Below are 24,122 nucleotides of genomic sequence, written 5' to 3' on the forward strand. Positions count from 1 at the left end.
ATGAGTGAGGTAACTCAGTCCCAAAAGGACGTGCATGTTGTGTAGTCACTGATAAGTGGATATTATCCACAAAGTACAGAATAAACATGCTACAATCTATAGACCCAAAGATGCTAAGTAACAAGGAGGGCCCAAGGGTGGATGCTTGAATCACATGGAGATGGGTAAATAGAGTGGACATTAGGAGTGAATGGACTAGTGCTGGGTGGGGTTTGGGTAAGGAGGGGAGGAGGATGATTCAGGTCAGGGGAACGTAAGGAGAGAGCTCAGGGAAGCGAGAACTGGAATCAGTATGTGGGGACATCTCTGGGATGAGCTAGAAACCAAGGACAATGGAAGCTCTTAGGAATTTATAAGGGAGACCCTGGCTGGGATTCCTGACAGTGGGGGATATAGAGCTTGAAATGTCCATCTCCTGTACCTAGAAATGTCTTCCAATGGACAGACTGGGGCACTGGCCCAGACAAAATCTTAGACCCACAATTTTTCCTGCCCACAAGGTGTACAAGGGTGAAGATGGAGTAGAAATAGGGAGAATGGCCAACCAATGACTGGCCCAGCTTGAGACCCTGGCCATGAGAGGGAGCCCACACTGACACTATTAATGACATTCTGCAGTACTTCCAGGCAGGCATAACTTAGCTGTCCTCCTGAAAGGCTTCATCAGCAACAGATGGAAACGAATCACGTGACCCAACAAACATTAAGCAGAGTACAGGAAGTCTATAAGGAGGGAGAGGAAGGATTGAAGGTTGGAGAGTTAGAAAATATACAGAATCAACTAACTTTTGGTCCCGTGAGAACCGAGATCCCGAACCTGTAGTGAGCCTGCGCCTGGGACTGACCTAGGCCCTCTGCACGTGTGTCACAGTTGTGTAGCTGGGTCTTCATGTGGGACTCCTAACAGCAGGAACAGGGGCTGTCTCTGTTTCTGTTGTCAGTAGCTGGGCTGCTTTAAAGAGCTGCATTTGGAGAGGATGTGCCTCATTCTACTGCAATTTGATATGCTGGGTGGGTAGGTACCCATGGAGCCTCCCTTTTTTCTGAGAAGAGAACAGGAGAATAGTGGGGAGGAAAAACAAAACACTAGCAATAAATAATCCCTCATCAATTCTAGCACTAACATTTAACAAATGTTTCATATTCCCTGGATTAGCACTGAGTTCATGTCCAACATTTTGTATAAAAATGATACAGCTCATATGTACAGAACTCATTTTAGTTACTGGGCATTTAAATCTTTAACCGCAAATTAAAGAAAGTGTGTGGATATACTTGGATCACATCTTTCAAGCAGTAACTGAAGGCACAAAACCAAAACTAAAATTAATTTGAAGAGTCATTTGGACTACATTTGCTGACTACTAATCAAATAAAATGCTCCTCTAAATAGAGTTCAAGTTTGTAATTATTAACTTCCCTACACTCTACATTAACTTGGCACTTCAAAAGATTACTATTTTTGATGGATTTTAGTTGCAGTTTAAGCTCCATTAATTTTATTGATTTCAGAACTATCCCAAACTGAGCAATCCATCTTAGCTAAGATTTGAAGGTTTAAGTGAGTGTGTGACTGACTTGAACGAGGAACTGGGAAATTCTTTCAACAGTTTATTGTTTGTAATACTTGAAATACAAATCAAAATATAATTTTGTTATATATGTCTTTAATAAGTTTGACAATTCTTTTCAACACAAGGTGAGTTAATTTATTTTTTTAAAAAAGTGATATGTCTTATTTTAGAGGGAAATGGCTAGTTACAATGGTACATGGGCACGTAGGCTCTCGTTCTTCATTATTTTAAGAACATACAATTCGACTTAAAATTTGCTCCTCTAAAATATAGAACTTCCTCCTATAACAAAAATAAATTAACCTTGTAGTTGAAAAAAATGGAAATATTTGGCATAGGTCTCTGAGTGAACTTGAAAAACAGGTCAGTATTTGTTTTGACTGCAGAGATCATAGAAGCTCCCAGAACCACCTGGCCCAACTGGCAGGCCATTTCTGAACTTGTTCTGTTCCACAGCGGGTCAGTAAGTGCATGGAGGACACTCAAGACAGGACAGCCACAACCACTTACTCCAAAGTAATCAAGATTTAATGAATGACATCAGTAGAACAAGCTCACCAGTTTTTCAATGCCTGGAAAGTGGGTAGTAAGTGTAGAACAAGTACTTCGATAGGAGCAATACAACACGTTATCAAATTATGAAGACGAGAAAACATTTTCACACGAGATGCCTTGTGAGCAGTACAACAGTTTCCAGGACAGTGAGGACATACATACACAGACTACATAGAAGCTGCTTCACTTTCTACGATTCTTTTGAGTATTAAACCCAGGCCTCCTTTGGCGACTTGCAGTGGTGTCTTTTCTTCCTTATTTTCAATGTAAATACTTGCTCCTTGGGTCACCAACAATTTTGCTTCTTCCACTCTCTCCTCATCACAGGCTAAGTGTCTGAAATTGGGAATAACAAAGATTAATTAGTCACCTACCACTTCTACAGAATGGATAGAGTTTCCATTCCAAAATGCTTATCACTGGACAGGGGAAATATTGGAAAGTTATTTAATCTGGGAAAAGAAATCAATTGGTATGAGAAAGATTGTAAATTAAAGTTAACTAGAATAGCTAAGCAATACCAGATCATAAATCATAACCCTGGTCCTATTTAAACAGATGGTTAGCTTTTAAATGCTAGCCAAAGGCACAACAACTCTTTCAACAGAGATTAATGGTAATTTACTCCAAATACATCATGTAATAATAACTCAGGGTTAGAATTGAGAGATGTTTCAATTTATATCCTGCCTCTATAACAATTCGTGTGACTTGCAGAAAAACAACTGAAAAGATCTGATCTTCCTTGATCCGTATGTCTACATTAACAAACCATGGTATAATTAGCATTGTTTTACAGTAAAAGTTGTCACTGAAGTTAAAGTTCTTGTTATGATGGGAGAGTTCAACAGTTAACTGCTTGAGGAAAGAAACCAACCTGTGCCAGTTATTAGGCACTTTACACAGCATTTTATTTAAGCCTCATAGTAATTTAGTGAGGGAGAAATTGTTACTATACTAGTAGAGATGAGGAAATTATGGGGGAGGAAAGTTAAGTTTCTTAATATTTTTAGTTAATATAGTTGAAAATGGTAGCATCTATACTAAGAACAGTATCTATTGAGTCCTAAATCCTACTTTCTCCCAAGGGTCCTATACTACCCAATTCCTAGACTATTTCCAGATGAACGTGATTGAGTCATCAAGAAATAAGTTAGAATATTCATTTTAAAAAGTCACATGGGCCTATAAGAAAGATTTTTAAAGAATAAGAAAATAATACTTTTCTTGGTCTCCATAGGGTTCCTCCCCTTGGAGATTGCTGAAGTTTTGCAGAAGATGGGAGGAAAAACTATAGGAGTCAGAGGGGATGGAGGACACCAGGACATGGCCCTCTGAATCAACAAGCAGGGTGCATATGGGCTCCCAGAGACTCAAGTGCAATTACAGGGCCTGCAAAAGTCTGTACCAGGCCCTCTGCATACATGCTGTGGTTGTTTAGCTTGGGGTTTTTGTTGGACTCCCAACAGTAGGAGTGGGTATATTTCTGACTCTTTTGCCTACTTTTGGGACTCTTTCCCTCCTAATGGGTTGCTTTGTCCAGCCTCAATATGAGGGTTTTCCCCTTGCCTTAGTCTAGCTTGTTTTGTCCTGTTTAGCTATTGTCTCATGGAGGCTTGCTCTTTTCTGAAGAGGAAACGGAATTGGGGTGAATCTGGGGGAGAGGGAAGGTGGGGAGGTGGGGAGGAGGGAGGAGTAGAAGGAGGGGAAACTGCCGTTGGGATGTATCGCATGATAGAAAAAAAATCTATTTTCAATTTAAAAAATACTGTTTGTTTTAAGTCAGGATCTCCCTATCTGTCCTTGGCTACCACAAGAGCTTGCTATATAGACCAGGATAGCCTTGAATTCTGTCTATTTCTTGGCCTCCGAAGTGCTAGAATTAAAGGCATACACTACCACAGCTGGCCAGGTGTTTTTGTTTGTCTTATTATGGAGCCTTGGCTAGCCTGAAATATTGACCAGGCTGGCTCAAACTCACAGAGATCTGCCTTTCTCCCAGTGCTGGGATTAAAGGTATGTGCCACCATGCTCAGCCCCTGAAAACAATATTTTAAAAAGCTGTCCCAAAGTCAGAGGGGGAAAGGCTGTACCTTATGCTGGACTACAAAACAAACCCAGAATTTCTGACTCAACAAAGGAGAAAATGGGTATATATAAAAAAGTTTATCAAGGTAAAAGTAGGTTTCAAGTCATCCACATCAATAAATCCTATGTGGATTTAAGAGTTTTGGGATTAAAGAAAGCTTTCTAGGGTTGTGATGGAAATTATAGGTTTGGCTGCATAGCAATTGATAAGTTCTGATAGCTGAAAAGTCATGAATAAAGAGACAAACAAAATATTTTCAAACAATATGGCATAAATCCTATTTTTACTATGTCAAGACCACTTAAAATTCTGGCAAAATGAATGAATTCTTCGAAAAGGGAACAGAAAGACTACAAAAACTTACAATTTAAGGGATTAATACATTTCAAAATCAGTAACAAAAATGTAAATTTCAACCATGAAATGTCACCTTTCATACAACATAAATTCAAACAGCAATTTTGGTGCTGATGGGTAGGAGGTAAGAGCTACTGTTAAGATGCTGTTGGGAGGGAACAATGGGACAACTCCTCTGGAAGCAATTTGTCTTGAAATCCATTATTTGTTGAAACAATCATTCAATTTCTAGGACTCTAAACTTAGCCCACAATCCACAATATGGGCAAAGATTTAGACATAAATTGGTCAATGTCAATTAATTAAAATGGTGAAAAGCTGAAAACAATAGCAAGAATGATTAAATTATGGCATAGCCATAAAATGGGATTGTAAGCAGCCATCATAAATGTTTTAAATGTATTTAATGACATTAAAATATGCTCACAATGTGCTATGAGATTAAAGCATAAGATTACTTATATAACCTCAATTTTGCTATTACATGCTATATATACATATCTGCATATAAACAAATGGAAGGATATAAAGATAGTATCAGTATTTTTTGGGTGGCAAAATGATACACAATTTTAGTTATCATTATGCTTTGGTATCCTTTCAATTTGTTTTTTTGCTCCCAGCATGTATTGCATTTATAATCAGAATGAGAATGACTGCTACTTGTCACTTACAGAGGAGTGTTACCCTCAGTATCTTGGATGTTTGTGGATGCTTTGTAGAACAGAAGGATATGAACCATCTTCAAGTTACCCTTGGCTGCTGCCCGGTGCATTGCTGTAGCATCATAATGGTCTTTAGCATCTGGATTAGCCCCACCTTCTAGCAACATAACAGCAATCTGGAAAGGATAGCAAGAAAACTATACAGAAATCTGTTTTTCTGTTCCGGTTTAAAACTCAAAGGAAACAACCACAGGGATAGACATACCTCATGCCTATTCTTGGAAGCTGCATAATGGAGGGGCGTGCAGCCATTTTGATTGACGGCATTCACTTGTGCCCCTTTTATCAGAAGGGCTTTTACAATCTCATCCCGGCCAGCGGAAGCAGCAATATGAAGAGGAGACCAACCTGCCTGTATATAGGGTGGCGTTTTATAAAAAGTCAAGGTAAAAAAGGGACAGAAGTATGAACATTAATATTTATTGAAGGTTTACAGAGTTATGTGAATAATTTAGCAATATTTTCCACCCATTCAACACTGAGCATTGTGAAAAAATTGGAAACAAAACTGTACGTAAAAGAAAAACTGAGCTGGACAGATGGCTCAGTGGTTAAGAGCACTTACTGCTCCTCCAAAGTACCAGTGTTTGGTGCAGGCAGCTCACAGTGGTCTGTAATCCCAGCCTCTGGGGATCTCATGCCCTTTGGCTTTCACAGGCAGCTGCACACAGATGGCATATACTCATACATATGCATTGCTAAAAACAAAGTAAGTCACTTAAAAATGGCCACAATCCTATAAGACAGGTATGGCATATTAAAGTAATTCTAATATATTTTCTCCCATATCATAACGTTAAAAAATAAAAACTAAAATCAGAGTATATGAAGTTCTGCGAGGTGTGTTTTCCACAATTTCTACATACCAATATATTGTGAGAATTTTTCTGCCATTCTTTGGAATGACTGATTGTATATTAACTTACAAAGTATGTACACTATGCACTCTTTAATCATTGTTCCATACAATTGTTATTGTCTCATATTACTTCTGTAAATCCTGAAAATTAATCTGTGCCTATAAAACAGGTTCCATTCTAGGTTTTCTGTAAATTTTATCTTTTTAAAAGGATTTACTTTTATTTTTGTACATATGCATATGTAAATTGGTGTATTAGCTCCTCTAAAGTAGGAATTACAGGAAGTTGTGAGCTACTGGAACCAAACCTTGGTCCTCTGCAAGAGCAGCAAGCACTCTTAAGTACTGAAACATCTCTTGAGCTCCTATAAGGCTTACCTTAATATAACCAATATCACTCTAGTAAATGTGTCTATGTAACACACATATACCTAAGCCTTTATTATTCTGGCAATATTCACCAACAATTTCAACATTAAAATGTTTAGTCTATTAGCATTCATAGTAATAAGCCCTGATCTGTATTCTCACCCCTGAATTATAGTTTCATTAGCACCCCAAAAGAATGGCATCATTAGCCCCATGCCTATTCACAAAGGTCATATTGTAACTTCCTACTTCTAAACCCTAAACTTTTGTTTCTGAGCTTAATATTCAGGCTTCAGTAAATACAAGTCTGGAGTCTAAAGATAACCTGGAGCTTATCAATGTTGCCGAGCACTCACATCGTCTTTTTCATTCACTGGCACTCCAAGTTGCAGCAAGAATTCAACAATTTCTGTATGACCAGCTGAGCATGCCCAGTGCAATGCTGTTCTGCTGTCCTATATGGGGAAGACGGGAGCAAAGCTGTCAACAGTGTTGAAGACAAAGAGGCAGAAAAAAATACTCACGCTCACAAACCTATAGTAAGAAATGGCGAGCACCAGGCCATCAGGTAGGTAACGTTCAACAATGTTACTAACTAGCATTTGGGAGGCCAAGGTATTAGTAACATGGGGTCAATAGCAGCCATGAATATAAGAAATTCTGTGCAAGAGTGATGAAAACATTGATTTCAATACATCAGCAGAAATGGAGATTTGCTGTTTACAACACTTATGCATGCCCTTGTGAAGCAGTGCGACTTTTATATGCATCATTTCTTTTGACCCCCACTATTCTGTATGGTGCCTACTATCCCCCATTTGACACATAAAGAAACTAGGACTATTTCACATAAGCAACTTATCCAGGGTCATAAAATTTACCCATGCTCTGCGCCTATGCCATCTCTATTACCAAACTTCAAGTGATTGCTCTAGAGAGAACCTATGAATTTTTGCTTCACTTTTGATCTTGCTATGTAACCAACATTAACTTGAAATTCTCAATCCTTCCCCTCCTACTTGCTACTATTACAGGCATATGCTACTATATCCACTGAACATGTTATGAAGAATGAAATGTGTTTATACAAATAGCTGAGATTATTTTATAATAACACACCCCACAGAATCAGTGCAATAAAATTACATTTTTAAAGTTAAGACTCATGATTCTTAAAAAAATGATTCTTAAAGAGAGTTCCTATTTGTGCCTATTCTTGTACTTTTTATTCTTAAGAAATATATAGTCATGATTGTATGTATGTTAGAGTAATGTGTGTGTGTAGAGAGTGTGTGAGAGTGTATGTACACACACACACACACACACACACACACACACACACACATACACACACACACGCATGTGTGCTGGCCCAGCCTTTAAATGAACTTGAATGTGACAAATAGGGTGTTGCATGGTTGGGAGCAGGTACTTTTGGTGCCCAGGAAGGGAGCTAGCTGGAAGTCTCACAGCTGTGGACACCTGTGGCCTTCCCTGTCAGTGTCCCCAGACAGCAGTTCAACTTTATGAACAGTTCAAATACATATAAAAATTGAGGGAATGTGACAGAATCAAGAGCCTATTACTTAACAACAACAAAAGCCTTGCTATATTTACTTCTAGATTTTATTACTTGAATTTTCTTTAAAAAATTTTTATTTTACTTTTAATTGTGGGCATGTGGGTGGGTTTGTGCATGTGACCACATGGGCGTGGGGAGGCCAGATGCACTGGATCCCCCTGGAGCTGGAGTTACAGGAAGTTGTGAGGAAAAGGAAGTATGTATTCTTGACCACTGAGCTACCTCTTCAGTCCTGCCGAGGTTTCTTTAAAACGGAATCCTAAAGGCTATGACTGTTCACCTCTAATTACTTCAGCACCTAAAAAATAAAAGTACTTTTGTAAAACAAACAAACAAACAAACATAAGAGCATTATTGGACCTTTGAAAATAACATTCCTTAACTCTTTGTCATGGGTGGTAATGCAAACCTTCCAGAACTTAGGAGGCTGGTGGATAGGAGGAACTTGATTGGAAGGACAGCCTGGATTACACAAGGAGATCGATCTTAAATAACAAAAATTACACAAAGTAAAAAAAAAATTATTAAAAACCAAGTCTCCTATAAGCCTCTTTCCAGGTGGTTTAAATCTGGATGCAAATAAAGTCCATAAATTAATTGCATTTGGTTGTTGTATTTAACTTCTTGATCCTGATTAGCTCACTCTTTTATGCCACTGACTCATTATTTTTAGTGGATTAAGTCTTAATTCATTTTATTAAATTCAAACCACATTACCAGACCATCATAAAAGCAAACGTGGTGAGCATAGAGGAATTCTCCTATTGAGTAATAAAGGAAAATTCCAGGAAAAAAAAACCCAGTCTCTTCGAGTTCTCTTCTAAAAGAGACAACATGGAAGCTTTGAAGTATGATGTACTGTCTTCCTAATGTTTAACACTATCAACACCGAAGGTCACACAGTTGGTCAGAACAGAAACACTTCCCAAGGCCCATTCTCTCTCTTTTTGCCTTAGTTCACTCACCCCACATAGAATCCCATTCTTTACAGTATAAACAACCTCCCCTTCTATACAAAGCCCTTGCCAACTACTCCTATCGTGTCTTCCCCTTCCATGTTCTGAAACAAATATGTAAACTTCTTTCTGAGGGATTTACTATATGTAATAAGACGTGTTGTGCCGTTATTTCATTTATGCCTGTTTTTTATTTTTCAACTCGACTGAAATTCCCGGCTCCCCTCAAACTTCCTGATACACACACACACACACAAAAGGCATTTTGTTACACGTGGTCCACTGATGAGGGTTACAACTAAAGAAAAATCCACCTAATACGCTTTCTTCACAGATCTCCGTCCTGCTCTCTCTTCCTAACTCTGGGAATTTCTGAGAAAAGCGGTGGATGTTCCAGAAATATATGAAATTCAGCAAGCTTCGCTTCCCACCCCTCTCCCCCGCCCCAAAGTCTGTGAGGGTTACAGTTGGAGAGCTAGTCGCGGTATAATCCAAGGCTACAAGAGGGAGGAGTGGGCGGGAGGAGCGCAGAAGTGGGCTCAGACCAAGTTAGGACTCCGAAGCCATGTAGGGCTTCGTTGACACCCGCTGCTAGGCGACAGGCCCTCGGGCTAGTTTACCTGATCAGTTCTAGTGGCCAGAGACTTATCAGCCAAAATGCTTTCCTTCAACTCATCCAGCTTCCCGTTGTAGGCCAGGTTACAGATCATGACGTTAGACACACACCCCTCCATTTCGCCTTCCCAGGACCTCCGTGAAACTCAAGCCCCGCCCATTCGCATTTCCTGTTCCGGCGACCAATCAAAGAGCTAGAGGTTCTCCAATCACTGACCTCTGATTTCCTCGTTGCCCCGCCCATATCCTGGAGCTTCTGGGAGTTGCAGTTTGAAGGCAATCCCAGGTCAGGAGGCATCTTTGGAAGCTACTCAGTTCCGGGTCCTAGCAATGTGAAACTACAAATCCCAGAATCCTTAGAGAAAGCCATAGTCAAGTTGCCGGTGGAATTGGCCCAGGATGACAGCTGGAGAATGGAGTCAGGTAATGGGAGCGGCTTCTGGTAGTACTGTGTGAAAAAGCTAGGGTGGGTGGTATTTGGTGGGCCAGTAAGTTGGCCACATGAAATTCAAACTGTAGCAGAGCAAGAGAGTTCTGGGATCCTACAGATCTTGTCCCTCGGGGCCCTCACTTGCAGTGGCAGGCGGAAGGGACAGTAGTTGGAGCAGAGTACTACCTCAGAGCTTGAACCATTGACTGTAGCTACCCTCCCCCTCTCTGCCACTGTCCAAGGAGTGGAAAGAAGCACAGGTTAGTTACGCTGACATCCCGGCGGAGTGGCATCAGAGTGGGGCTCTGCCACAGCACAGGTTATACATGATACCATACAGAAGGGATGTGCCAGAATGATGCTAAAGACAGAGTGTGATGCCATAGGAGCCACTCGATACCTAAGAGACCTCAGGGAGTAACGGCGGTCATGTTAGGGATACCAGGGTATGATGTTGTCACTTTAATAACATGGTAATGACAATCACATCCAGGGTTTGCTAGATTGTTAAGCTAACAATATGGATTTTTTTAAAAGGAGAATTTCCAAATAGTGCTGCAGCAGAAAATATGCAAGGTTTATCTTTTATAGAATATTTCAAAAGGACATTAGAAAAAATGTTAAACGTGTTCTTTAAAGTGACTGATTATGTTTGTCTCTTTTGTTAGGGTACAGAACAGGGCCTAGCAAACTTTCTGTATAATGCCAGATCATAGCAATTTTAGGCTTTGCAGGGCAGATGATAAAACCAAGTCTAGAAGACAAGTTATGACAAATGTTTATTGATGTAATTTGGGATATAATAATAGTGGAATCTATGTATATATATAATGCTTTTAGCTTCTTTAAACTTTATGTGAATGTGTTTTCTGCCTACGTGTGTGAATGTTGAATCTCTTCAGATCTGAGGTACAGACGGTTGTGAGTTGGCATGTGTGTACTGAGAATTGAACCCAGGTCTTCTGAAAGAGCAACCAGTGCTCTTAATCCCTAAGCCATCTTTCCAGCCCCCAGTGAGTTATGTTTTTAACACAGAAATATTAATAAGAACAGAATTCTTTGAGGGAAGTACTATTTTGTTTAATTGAGGTTTACAGTTACTATTGTCTATCATCAAAATTGATTCCAAATGTTCTTTGGTTAATGAGATTTTTAACTATTTTAATCTATAGAAAACTCTGAAAATACCTTCTCACACAGAAAGTTACTTCCAAATGTTGATAATCCATGAACATATTCTTTTTAAATACTAATTATTTCATTGCATCTTATTGTGTGTGTATGTCCGTAACGTGTCCTGTGTGTGTGTGTGTGTGTGTGTGTGTGTGTGTGTGTGTGTCTGCCCAGTTTCATGCTTTCTCCCTATTTTAACAATTTGATTGTGATAACTTACATACCAGAAAATTCAACTGGGGCTAGGTATGCCCAGTAGTAGAGCATTTGCTTCACACGCACAAGGCCTTAGGTTCAATCCTCAGCACTAAAACAAAACAAAACGAAAGGAAACTAAATAAAATAAAATACACTCATTTAAACATGTAATTGATTATTAGTAAGTTTTCAGGTTTATGTAGCTATCACAACAAACCAGTTGTAGAACAGATCCTCTCAGTAAGACCTCATGCCCATTTTCTGTTAATTTTTATCTCCTGGTCAGGCAGCCACTAATAGACTCTTTGTCTATATAAAATTGCCCATTCTGAACATTACACTTAAATGAAATCATATAATATATGGTCTTCTGAGTCTGGTTTCTTTCACTCACCATAATAGATTTGAGACTTAACCATATTGGTTCGCGTGTAAGTCCTTACTTTTGTTGCCTAATGATATTACAGTTTATGGGTAATACATTTTGGGGTATCTACTCACCAACTGATAGAAATGTAGTGGGTATTTTTTTTAGTTGTTGGCCATTATGACTAATGTTCCTTAGAACATCGATGTGCACATCTTTATGTGAACATTTGTTTTCCTCTTTTGTTGTTGTTATCTGAAAGTGGAATTCCTGGGTAATAGGACAATTTATCATTAACATTTTTAAGAAATTACAAAACTTTTTTCCAAAGCAGCAGAAGCATTCTGTCGTATGAGGCTACTCGTTGCAGCACATCCTCATGCACATTTGTTAGTAACTGGGCTGTTCTCGTGATTTTTTAAAGAGTCTTTTTATGAGGCCTAGGACAACTTTAAACTTACAAGCCTCCTGCTTCAGCCTCCCAAATGCTGGAATTTTAGGTATGTGTCTTGCCCTTTATGATTATAGCCATTTAAATCTCTATGAAATAATAGAATGCCAATGTTTATTTCCATAAGGAGTGGCTAGGGGTAGTGAACATGTTTTTAGGTGCTTATAAGCTGTTGGTACATCTTTTATACACAAGGATCTGCTTCTGTGGGTCCCCCCCCCGTTTTAAAATTGGGTTGTTGTTTAATTGATGAGTTATAACAATTATTTCCATAGTCTAAATCCAAATCCCTGTCAGGTATATAATGTGCCCATACTTACTCCCAATGCACAGTTTGCCTTTTGCTCTTTTGCTTTGTTTTATTTTCATTTGTTTTATTTTGGTTTTTTGAGACCTGGTCTCACTGTGTATCCCAAGCTAGTCTCAAACTTGGAATTCTCCTGCTTCTGCCTCCCCAGTTGCTATTACAGGGTATGACACAGTGCTCAGCTTTTCTTTGTCACAATCATATGCGTTTTGAAGGGAAAGGTTTTGATTTTTTTTTTCAAGACAAGGTCTCATTATGTAGTTCAACCTAGTCTGCAACTCACGGTGTAGCCCAGGCTTGCAATTCCCCTGTTTCAAGCTTCCACATGTTGCTATTCTTGGAGTCAGCCACCAGGCCTCACTCGCATTTTGATATTTGACGAATTCAAATTTATTCTTTTTTCCTTTATTTATTATTTTTTTTGCTATTGTACATAGCAAAGACTATAAAATCTAAGATTTCAGTTAGTTTTTTTTTCTCATGTTTTCCTCTGGAAATTTTGTTTTTTCTTTTGTGTTTAAGTCTCTGGTTCATTTTCAGTTATCTAAGACCAATTCTTTTCACATGTTTCAGCAGCATTTATTAATTTGGAATTTTAATGCACTCTTCTATCATGATCACAATGGATAAGCACACATTGGTCTATTTTAATCCACTGTTCTCCCACACTTTGTTCCAGGTTCATTAGTTTACCTGTGGGCAGCATCCCATCTGAGACAGTGTGAATCACATGGTGTTTCTGTCTCTTTAGAGGCTTGTGACAGTTTCTCAGATTTCACTTGTTTTGATGATCTTGGTAATTTTGAAATGCACTTGTTAAGGACTCTGTAGTAGGCTTTTTTTCCTCATCTTTATTAATTTTGAGTATTTTTATTTACATTTCATTGTTAGTCCCTTTCCCGATTTCTGGGTCAACATCCCCTAACCTCTCCTCCCCTTCTATATGGTGTCCCCTCCCCATCCCCCACATTGCTCCTCCCACAACAATCACGTTCACTGGGGGTTCAGTCTTAGCAGGACCATTGGTGGCTTCCCTTCCACTGGTGATCTTACTTCAGGATATTCATTGTTACTTCTATGAGGTCAGAGTCCAGGGTCAGTCCATGTATGTCTTCGGTAGTGGCTTAGTCCCTGGAAGCTCTGGTTGCTTGGCATTGTTGTACATATGGGGTCTCGAGCCCCTTCAGCTCTTTCAAACTGTGTAGTTTTTAAAGGGTCTGTTTTTCTTATGATTGGACTGGGGTGCAGGAGCATGGGATTCTAACTGAGCATATCTGTTGCTTGATGTATGTGCTTTGGGAGATGCCATGACTTTGTAGGTCATTCACTTACACCTGAAGGTCAGCTGAAAGACCCTCAGCTGCAAGGGAAGTGGATCTTGGACTGCAGAAATAACCTTTGCACTTGTCTTCACATGTCTAAACCTACAGCTGGAATTGCAGTATAATTTAGGTTGTAATTTTGTGTGTGACTGAAGATACTGTTTCCATTTTAAATTTTCTAACGAGGCCGCTCTATCGTTGTATAATTTGTACACGACAAATCTCATTGTGTTCAGGAATTAAATCAATTTCAATGTACTTGGCTATAAATACATACTGTTGTGTAACCAACACCAAAGTCAAGATATGACATATTCCACACTTCCCCTAAATTCTCACACACTCCTTTGCGGTCCGTCCTATTCCCCAGGCGCTGTTCTCAATAGCTACTACTTGAGTTTTTTCTTGTAAATTTTCTTGTAATTTTTTTAAGCACACAATTTAAGGATTTTTCAGGATTTAAAGAGTTGTGTTATGACCACCAAAAGCTTGTTTTAAAATACCTACATTTCCTAAAAAGGAAGTTTTGTGGCTATTGTTAGCCATTCTTCCTTTTGCTCCCCTTACACATATTAGTTTATAGGCTTTCATTTTATGAGCATTAATACAAATATGTGGTCTTTTTAGTTTTTCTTTTCATGTACTATAAACATTTGAAGATGTATACAAATCATAGATCATCACTGTATTCATTTTTATGATTGAATGATAGTCTATTTTATGACAGTAACATGCTTTGTTTATTCTTTCATCAGTTTATGATTACTTGGGCTATTATTACCTTTTGTTTCTTCTAAATATGGCTGCTATGTTTTGTGTGTAGTTTCTGTTCAGGCATGTACTTTTATTTCTCTTGTATACATATTTAGGAGTGGAATTTCTGGATCTACTTTAAGTTCATATAACATTTTTGGGAAGTGTCAGGTTCTCTCAAAGTGGTTCACTATTTTATCTTCCTACAATAATAATATATTTGGATTAAAACTTTCCTACAATCAACTATACTTATCAGTGTATTTCTTTTTATTGTGGCCAGTATAGTGGGTATAAAGTAGCATTCCCTTCTTTTGACTTGTCCCAACATCAGAAGTATATAGAGCCTCTTGGCCTCCAAATAGTGTTAGGCATTAAAATGACTTTACTCTAATTTCACTCAGAATTTTGTTTTATATTTTCAGGTGGGATTAAGACAAATTATTGACTCTGCAGTAAAAGCTAATTTACCAAGCCAGTTAGTGTTTAGCGATTGTGGTTTAAGGTGGTTTTCATCCTGTTTCAAAAGATTAAAATCGCTTTTATTTTGTTTCCACAAAAAGGCAAGATAGACTAAACTTAGCCTCGTAGCTATAGTTTGCTAATGATCAGTGTAGAGTAAACATGCCCCATATGTAGTAGGACATGTTTCAATATTTATTCACTTCATTATGAAGGTGGATTAGGCCTGTTGTATTCACAAAGGGATTGGTATTCTGACATTTCATCGTAATAATTCATCAGGGATTGCCATGTAATTGCTAGAAATGGCTTAGAAAAAAACAGCATCTAACATACCTCGAACTAAGTGATTTGTGTGCATTTTAAAATAGATGGTATAATGTGTTTTATTTCATTTGTTACATGGGGTAGTTAGCTTTGAATTCTGAATTCCTTGACACTAATGGAAAGCCCCTTCTCTAAGTCTTGAAAGATAGAGGATAAATAGATCTTACAAGAAAAGGTCATGTCTTTCCTGGTGCTGGCCCCATGTTATGGAGGAACAATGCAATTGCTGTTTATGTCCATCTTGGGACAAAGAGGCCCTTTTAGGGTCTGACTTCTCTGCTACTCATGTGATTGAATGTTCCCTAGTGCGTTCTCTGCTGGCTACTTAGATTCTAGGTCCCTAGAACAAGCAAATTAGCCTTCTAGACTTAATGCTTAAGCTAATAATCAGCGTGTAAAGAGCACAAGTGTCAGATATCATGTCTCAGGCAATCCATATAGTAACCCTTTGAGGTAGGTACAAGAACCCTTCAGACCTTGCATTTCTTAGAAATAAAATTTGAAACAAACAAAAATAGGATGGTAGAAGTAAAAATTGGAACTGACATAAATTCAGATAATTTTACTCCAAAACTCTAGCACATGACTCTTGTGACATCCTGCTAAATATTGCTGAACATAGAGTTATGTGTAAATGCAAACCCCAAATAGTGCAATAGTAATTCCTGTCTGAGGGCTTTGGGCTGTACCTGCATGGCTGTGGGGAAATGACATGATTTTTGCGGTGTCCTGCAGAACTCTCTGGATTTATACTGTTCTGCTATGGTGTTACTAGCCACACGGGGCTAGTTAGCCCTTAAATTGTGTTTAGGAATTGCTTTTTACATTTCGTTTAATTTAAAATCAAGTAGTTTCATATGACTAGTGTTTGCCATTTTAGATTGTGTGAAAAGAGATAATTATCCCTCATTTGTTGCTTTCTAGTTATCACCAAACAGTTTATTAATGTGCCTATGCTTTCTGTGGTAAAAGGGAGAAAACAGTGATACACCACTTGGGAATACCATGTAGGGAGAGAATACATACAGTTCACCTACCTGCCTGACAGCCACAGGCATTGGTCCAGAGTTGTTTGGCATGAGATTCCTCCATTCTTACTACTTACTAAGGCTGAATAAGAAACCCAAGCTTTTTGCAGTTGACTTTTCACCATTTAGAACTGTAATTTACGTGCCTTTTCTTTTTGCATTTCTTTGTTTATTTTCTTTCTTTTATTGAATATTTTCTTTATTTACATTTCAAATGTTATCCCTTCCTGGTTTCCTTCTGAAACCCCCTATCCCATCCTCTTCCTCTGCTTCTGTGAGGGTGTCTCTACTTCCACCCACCACCTCCTAACTCCCTGCCCTGGCATTCCCCTACATCGGGGCATCGAGCCTTCACAGGACCAAGGGCCTCTCCTCCCACTGATGCCTGATAAAGCCATCCTCTGCTACATATGGGACTGGAGCCATGGGTCACTCCATGTCTACTCATTGGTTGGTGGTTTAGTGCCTAGGAGCTTTTTTTTGGGGGGGGGTGTCTGGTTGGTCGATATTGTTTTTCTTCTTATGGGTTGCAAACCCCCTCAGTTACCTCAGACCTTTCTCTAACGCCTCCATTGGAGACCTCGGGTTCAGCCCAATGGTTAGCTGCAAGCAACTGCCTTATTGTCATTATTTCACAATTGCCGTTTACCAGGTTTTAGATGAGATATTTTAATATGTGTTTTGATGCAACTATTAAAACATCCTGCTATTTTATGTCATTAGTCTATTCAAAACATTTCCATTTAAAATCTATTTCATCATAAAGCTGACATCCTGTCATAGGAATTTTGATTAAGCATTTTTTTTTGTTACTCTCAATTTTAGCATTTAGGCTTTTGATTCTAGCTCATTTACTTTATAAGAAATTTCCTTAATTTTTGTTACAAACAATAAAAGAATCACAAGAAATTCAAAGAACACAAAGGGCTTTGTATACTCTGCATTAGGTTTACTCCATTCTCTGCACTGGACAGAGGCGTACTACAGTTATCAGATGAGATCCAGCACATTCAGGTATGGCCATAGACTAAACACAGTATCAACTCGGAAATTGATAGTAGAATGTTGCAGTTAGGATAGGAAATGTTCTTCTACCGAAAGGTTCATGTATTGATGGCTTGATCCCTAGTTGTTAGCACTGTTGAAGGGCGATCAAATTATGAGAATTAATTCGTTAGATGAGTTCATACTGAATGAGTTGTTAGGAAGTGGGGCCTGATTGGAGGAAATAGGTCACAGAGACGTATGCTTTTGGAAGCCTTATCTCTGCCTCTTCTTGTTTATCCTTTTGCTTTCTGGTTGCTATGAGGTAAGAATCTTTCCTCTGTTGTGACCTTTCACATGATCTCACATGGGTCTCACCTTAGCCCCATAACAATAGAGCCAGCCAACCGTGAGCTGAAACCTCTGAAATTGAGAGCCAAGGTCGACTGTCTTCCTTTATGTTGTTTCTCTCACATGTGTGAATAGCTTCAGCTGTGTGTTGGGGGGGTAGGGGAGATGTGCATTCATATGTGTGGTGTATGTGTATGCGCATGTTCATATTGAGGTATGTGTAGGTACACATGCATGCATGTGTATGCCTATGTGAAGGCCGGAGGTCAGTGGCTTTCTCAGTTTCTCCCCTCCTGAGTTTTTTGAAACAAGGTGTCTTATTGGCCTGGAACTCATCAATTTGGCTAGGCTAGCTGGCCACTGAGTTACAGGAATCTGACTAGTTAGCACTGGGATGACCAAACCCAGCTTTTTAGATGGGTGCTGGGGGATCTGGACTCAGGTCCTCATGTTTGCCTGACTGAGCCATCGCTCCAGCTACTCCACGTTATTTTCACGTATATGGATTTGTTTGACTAATACTACAACCAGGAATTATTCTGTCAGTATATTTTTAAATCTCTCCAATATACCCCTTTAGAGTCGTAGTCATCACCTATTTGTAACATGCATATTCCCTGACACCTGATAATTTCTCTTATTTTCTATCATTATATCAGAATGTTATTTAAATATTTTGAGATGTATTTTTGAATTTTCTTGAGACTTCCCTTTTAGCTAATGGATTATTTAGAGGTAAGATGCTTAATTTCTAATTGTTTGGAAGTATTTTCCTTGGTCCCATTGTTATCAGAGATACAGTCTACATAATTTCAAATATTTCTTATTTGTTCATGTTTGCTTTATGACTCAGGATATGGACTTTCTGTGTGAATGTCCCCTGGGAACTTGAAAATGTATATCCTGCTGTTACTATGTAGCATTATCTGTGTATCATAATTATATCTTGTTGGCTTTTTATGTCATTCATATTTTTTGCCAAATCTTAGAGGTTTTTATGATAATTAGTTTTATTTAGTTATTCCACAATGTTTGCATATGTCAAAACATATTTTATACCATAAATGTAAAGCATATGTGCCTGTCAATTTAAAAATAAATTACTTTTTAAAAATGTGGGATATTTTAAACCAGTTATATTTTGTGTATTTCTTAAACACCACACTGTTTTTCTTCTCCATCTAGAACTCTAATTGCATGGATATTTGATTTACTTTTATGATCCCATATGTCCCTGAATCTCTGTTCCCTTTTTCCATTTTCCATCATTGCTCATATTGAATCTTTTCTATCATTCTATCACTAGTTTCTCTAACTTACCCCCATCATCTTATTTTGTTCTATTGAGACCATCCAATGAGTTTTCAATTTTGATTATTATATTTCTCGATTCTAAAAACAAAATGTTAGCCAGGAGATGGTAGTGCCTGGTCTACAGAGTTCCTTCTAGGACAGCCAGGGTTACACAGAGGAACCCTGTCTCAATGCAGCGCAAAGCAAAGCAAAGCAAAGCAAAACAAAAATGTGGCTTCTTTTTTGTGCCTTTTATTTCTGTACTGAGACTTTCTATCTTTAAAAATTGTTTCTGAAGTGTTGATAATTGCTTGTCTGAAGTATTTTAAGATGGGTGCTTTAAAAATCGTTGTTGAATAATTACGACATTTATGTCATCTCTGTGTTGGTATCTGTTAAATGCCTTTTCTCACTCAAGTTGTTATGCTCCTAGTTCTTTGTATCATGACTACTTTTATGTTGTATCCTTAAATCGTTGTGTTGTGACTCTGGATCTTATTTTATTCTCCTGTCTTAACCAGCCTGCTCTCACAGGAGGAGACAAGGATAGGAGTTAAGTTCTCCCTTTCATGCTCCATTTATACTCAATGTAGGATTAGGGATGCCATTATTACAAGGCAGGGGTGAAATTTGAGGCCTCTACCGACACTACACTGATATCAGGAGGAAGGTCTCCATTACCATTATATACTGGAAGATTCATTGATGCCTGGCAAAGTACTAGACCCTCATTCTGTTTTTCTAAAACTACCACAGGGAAAAGGGTAAGGTAACTAAAACCAGATGAAGGTAAAGTCTAGTCACCACCACTGTGTTAATGATAATTGGGGTTAAATTTCTATAGTATTTGACTGGATAATTAATGTCTAATGGGTTTTCTTTATAGGCTGTCACTTTTCCTGTTCCTTTGGCTGGAGATAGCTAGGTTTTTGGAAGGTCATTTGTTGCATGTACGTGCCTGCGTGGCTGAGTTGATGACTACTCTGTCACAAGGTTCAGCATGTATTACTAAAGCAGCAAACCCATGGAAGTCACTTCCATGTTATTACTTATGCCCTAAGGCCTCTAGCAACCAGAATACCTTGTCCTTTCTACCTCGAAGAGATTTCAGAGGGATGAATATACTTATTTATGATACCTTGTGGTTTTATTGGGATGAGAGTATGTAAGAGGTTGCTTAAAGAATACATTGATGTTGTGTTAGTGATCATCGCTCTCCCAGTGAAAACTTAGCAGGAGATAAAAATCACTCTGACCCTCATTCCTAGTCCTTGACAAGCTCAAGTTTATTTTGTTCCAACAGCTTGAATGCTTAAATCTTTAGATATCTTACATAAGGGAGAAAAAGGTGGTCTTTGTCTTTTTATGACATATATTCATGTATATATCTCTCTCTCTCTCTCTCTCTCTCTCTCTCTCTCTCTCTCTCTCACACACACACACACACACACACACACACACACACACACACAATTTGACCACTTATGAGTTTTAATATTTTAAGCACCATGAATAGAACTATATTTTTTTAAAAAATAGCACTTCTCCTGACTTGATTTGTGTCCTTTGGATTTTTATGAGATATGGTCTCACTCTATTGCTCAGGCTGGCCTAAAACTCATGGCAGCCCAGTCTCAGCCTTTTAAGTGCTGGAATTATAGACATGGGCCACAAATTTGGATCCTTAATTTTTTAAAGTAGATCAGTGGCTCTCAACCTCTTTAATGCTGCAACTCTTTAATACAGTTCCTCCTGTTGTTGTGACCCCAACCATAAAATTATTTTCATTGCTACTTTATAACTTATTTTGCTACTGTTATGTATCATAAATGTAAATGTTTGTGCTTTCTGATGGTCTTAATAGGCCCCCGTGAAAAGGTTTTTTGACCCCCAAAGGGGTTGCGACCCAAAGGTTGAGAACCATTGCAGAAGATGGGCTATAATTTAATCATTTTTGAGTAAGTTCATAATTATGACTCTAATTTTTTAATACAATCCTCTAAAACCATGATATTTTGGGGAAAATATATTTATTGTTTGCTTTTGTACTAAATTGACCCAATGTTTTTGCTAGGTCTCTCTGTGTTTGCATATGTGTACCTGTATGGAGTTGGTGTGTGTGTGTGCGCGTGTGCGTGCGTGCGTGCGTGTCGTGCGTGCGTGCGTGCGTGCGTGCGTGCGTGCGTGCGTGCGTGCGTGCGTGCGTGTGTGTGTGTGTGTGTGTGTGTGTGTGTGTGTAGGCCTGAGTCATTATTGGTTATCCTTCCTCAGTGGCTCTCCACCTTTATTTTTTAGACAAAGTCTCTAATTGAATTTGAAGCTCACAGATTTGGCTAGACTGTCCGGCAAGTGGGATGTAGGAATCCATCTCTGCTCCTCCCTAAGGTTGATGGTATAGACACACATGCCACTCTGCTTGGCTTTTCTGAGGATCAAAACTTAGGTCTTCTTGGTATGTGTTAGGCACTTTACCAATATAGCCATTTCCCTAGACCCATGCTTAGATTTTATGATTTTTTTTTTACTCTTGCTCCTGTTTTGCTGTTTTCAACCTACTTTTGCAAAATTAATCCCCATCTCTTACCTAGATAGGCTCAATAATAAGCTTCTTCAGTGTCTGAAGGGGGCCTTTGGATGGTCCACATTCACTGTCCCTGGGCCATTTCGTCTTCACTTTATTATGGGACTGAGAAGTAAGTCACCAGGAACAGAAGCCCCTGGGGTTCCTGAAACCAGTTTACCATATTTTTTCTTTTTTCAGTCTCCTACTACTACAGGGCCATCTAATTGAGGGTTGTCTGATAGGGCTGATGAAAAGAGCAAATGGTAAGAGGAAGCATTCTGAGGTAATTTGAACCTGTATCTCGTCCTTTCCTTACAGAGAGAAACTCTAAAATGTGAATTAAGAAAAGGCACGTTCTATTTGAGACACTGGAAAAGAACACTTGGGGTGCTGACAGAGTACAGAGTGAGGAATATTTTTAAATTGCATTATAGAGGTTATAGGAGATGGCACAGAATAGAAATGAGAATAGCCTTCAGGGGCAGTTACTGTGGAATTCAGACTTCAAGGGTCCCTGTGGTGCTGTGTATACTCCCTGGATAGTGCAGAAGCAGTTCAAAGTTCGTGTGGAAATTAATATGATGGCCGGGGTTGTTGCATAGCTAAAGAAACATCTAAAACTCATAAATGGGGAAAGTAATCGGGGAAGTTATTAATTGCACTCCATTTTATGCATTCTTTTAGTATTTATGGTGTAATTGTCTTTAACATCTCAGACATGTTAAATTTTGAGTATTGTTAACCCCTGACTCAACTGAAATGCAAGGTATTTGTAAACCAAACTCTGAAATCTGAGTTGAGTTTCATTGGCCACACTCAGGTGCAAGTATTTAGTTTGAGCATTTTATAATTTCTTCAAAATTATGTGATAGAGCACTTTCCTATTAGTTTTCTTACTAGGTGTTCACTACAGAACCAGGGTGGGGGAAATATTATCAACATTTTATGGAGCAGTAATCTCAACATTTCTAAGAGTGGCCCAAGATGACATGACTACGACAGGCAGACCAAAATTGGAATCTAGGTCTTTGGCTCCCTGGGTCAGTCTACACTATTTTCTTTCTGTAAGATTTAGGAAGCAAATTTGTTTAATACATATGCTTTAGCGCTTTAGAATTCTAAAGACTTTGTTTCAGTAGGAATTGATTTATAAATTGGGTAGCTCCAAGCCACAAGAGGTTTAAGTTTCACAGAGTGGCATGAAAGGATGTAAGACAAAGTCAATGTTTGACTGATTGTACTGGAAAGCCCCCAGAGATTAATGATAGTTTCTAATTGGTAAATTCCCTTCGTGACTTGGTTAAAATGAAATTTCATTTTCCTGTTTACACTGTTGGAACCTGGTTTGCTGAGATAGGAATAAAAACACGGAAACCTTAGCCCCATATTCTTTCTATTCATGTGTACATGTGGGTGTTCATGTATGGCTGTACGTATACATATGAATGTGCTCCTGTGTATGGAGAGAACAACCTTAGGGATCATCTTCAAACACACTGTCTCCTTTGAGGTAGGGTGTCTCACTGACTGGGTACTCATTAACTAGGCAAAGGAGGCTGGCCAGATCCGAGGGGATCTTCCTTTCTCTGCCTCCCCAATGTTGGGATTACAAATGGAATTACTAATTACTACACATGGTACTTTTTCACATGTGTTTAAGGCATCAACTCAGGTCCTCTTGTTTGCAAAGCCACATGTTTGACTGATGGAGCCGTCTCCTAATCCCTCCCACCAGCATTTTATTAAAGAATAAATTCAATACTTTATTTCCCTGATAAAGACCAAGTAATGCTGTGAAAGGAAAATATGTAATAAAGCCATGGTTTCACAGTCAAATTATGTCTACAAAGATAGCTAGGGTTTTAGAATGATATAAATGGAAAGATCTCATAATTAGATTTATAAATAAAATCTGAAGTTCCTAAGTACTTGCATTTAGATTTGATGTATATGTGTACAGGATAGAATAAATTCATTATATTTTAATTTCTGAAATTGATAAAGGATAATTTAATGCAATTTTATGTCCATTACTAGTATGTTTCTGAAGTAAATCTAATATAGAAACTTAGCATTTCCTTTTTTCTTATAAAGTTATATCTAAAAAGACTAAAGGACATTAAAGGACATGTGAATGTATAGATTTTTATTTTTTCCTTTTATTGAAAATAGATATCCTGGTTACAGTTCCCCTCCCTCTACTCCTCTCTGCCTTCTCTCCCATCCAGATCCACTTCCTTTCTGTCTCTCCTTAGACAAGAACAAGCTTCTAAAGGATAGCAACAAAACATAACAAAATAAAAACAAAAACCATCACATTGTAGTTGCACAAGGCAAATCAACAGAAGGAAAGGAACACCAAGAAAGGGCATTAGATTCAGAGACTGCACTCGTCCGCACACTCAGGAGTCCCATAACAACATTAAACTGAA

The 24,122-nt window shown here is 38.5% G+C and overlaps 2 protein-coding genes across 3 annotated transcripts in view; one reads left to right on the forward strand and one right to left on the reverse strand.

Annotated features, from left to right (window-relative positions):
- Positions 1-1,598: 1,598 nt before the first annotated feature.
- Psmd10 (proteasome 26S subunit, non-ATPase 10) lies at positions 1,599-9,852 on the reverse strand. Of its 2 annotated transcripts, none has more exons than XM_032890078.1 (5): positions 9,687-9,852; positions 6,885-6,983; positions 5,506-5,652; positions 5,250-5,416; positions 1,599-2,465 (listed from the first exon to the last, which is right to left on the reverse strand). In XM_032890078.1, the coding sequence occupies exons 1-5, from the start codon at positions 9,798-9,800 to the stop codon at positions 2,297-2,299; spliced, it is 696 nt and encodes a 231-aa protein (XP_032745969.1). In that variant the 5' UTR covers positions 9,801-9,852; the 3' UTR covers positions 1,599-2,296. The 2 variants fall into 2 exon arrangements, with proteins under 2 accessions (XP_032745969.1, XP_032745970.1); XM_032890079.1 differs by having other exon boundaries at positions 5,329-5,416; positions 9,687-9,851.
- A 117-nt stretch (positions 9,853-9,969) lies between these two features.
- The window catches only part of LOC116888590 (cysteine protease ATG4A), a 40,409-nt gene continuing 26,256 nt past the window's right edge, over positions 9,970-24,122 (forward strand). Inside the window, exon 1 of the mRNA XM_032889889.1 lies at positions 9,970-10,104. Coding sequence (XP_032745780.1) covers positions 10,095-10,104 — 10 coding nt within the window. The 5' untranslated portion in view covers positions 9,970-10,094. The remainder of the gene's footprint in view (positions 10,105-24,122) is intronic.

The sequence above is a fragment of the Rattus rattus genome, chromosome X (assembly GCF_011064425.1).
Source record: "Rattus rattus isolate New Zealand chromosome X, Rrattus_CSIRO_v1, whole genome shotgun sequence".
NCBI lineage: Eukaryota > Metazoa > Chordata > Mammalia > Rodentia > Muridae > Rattus > Rattus rattus.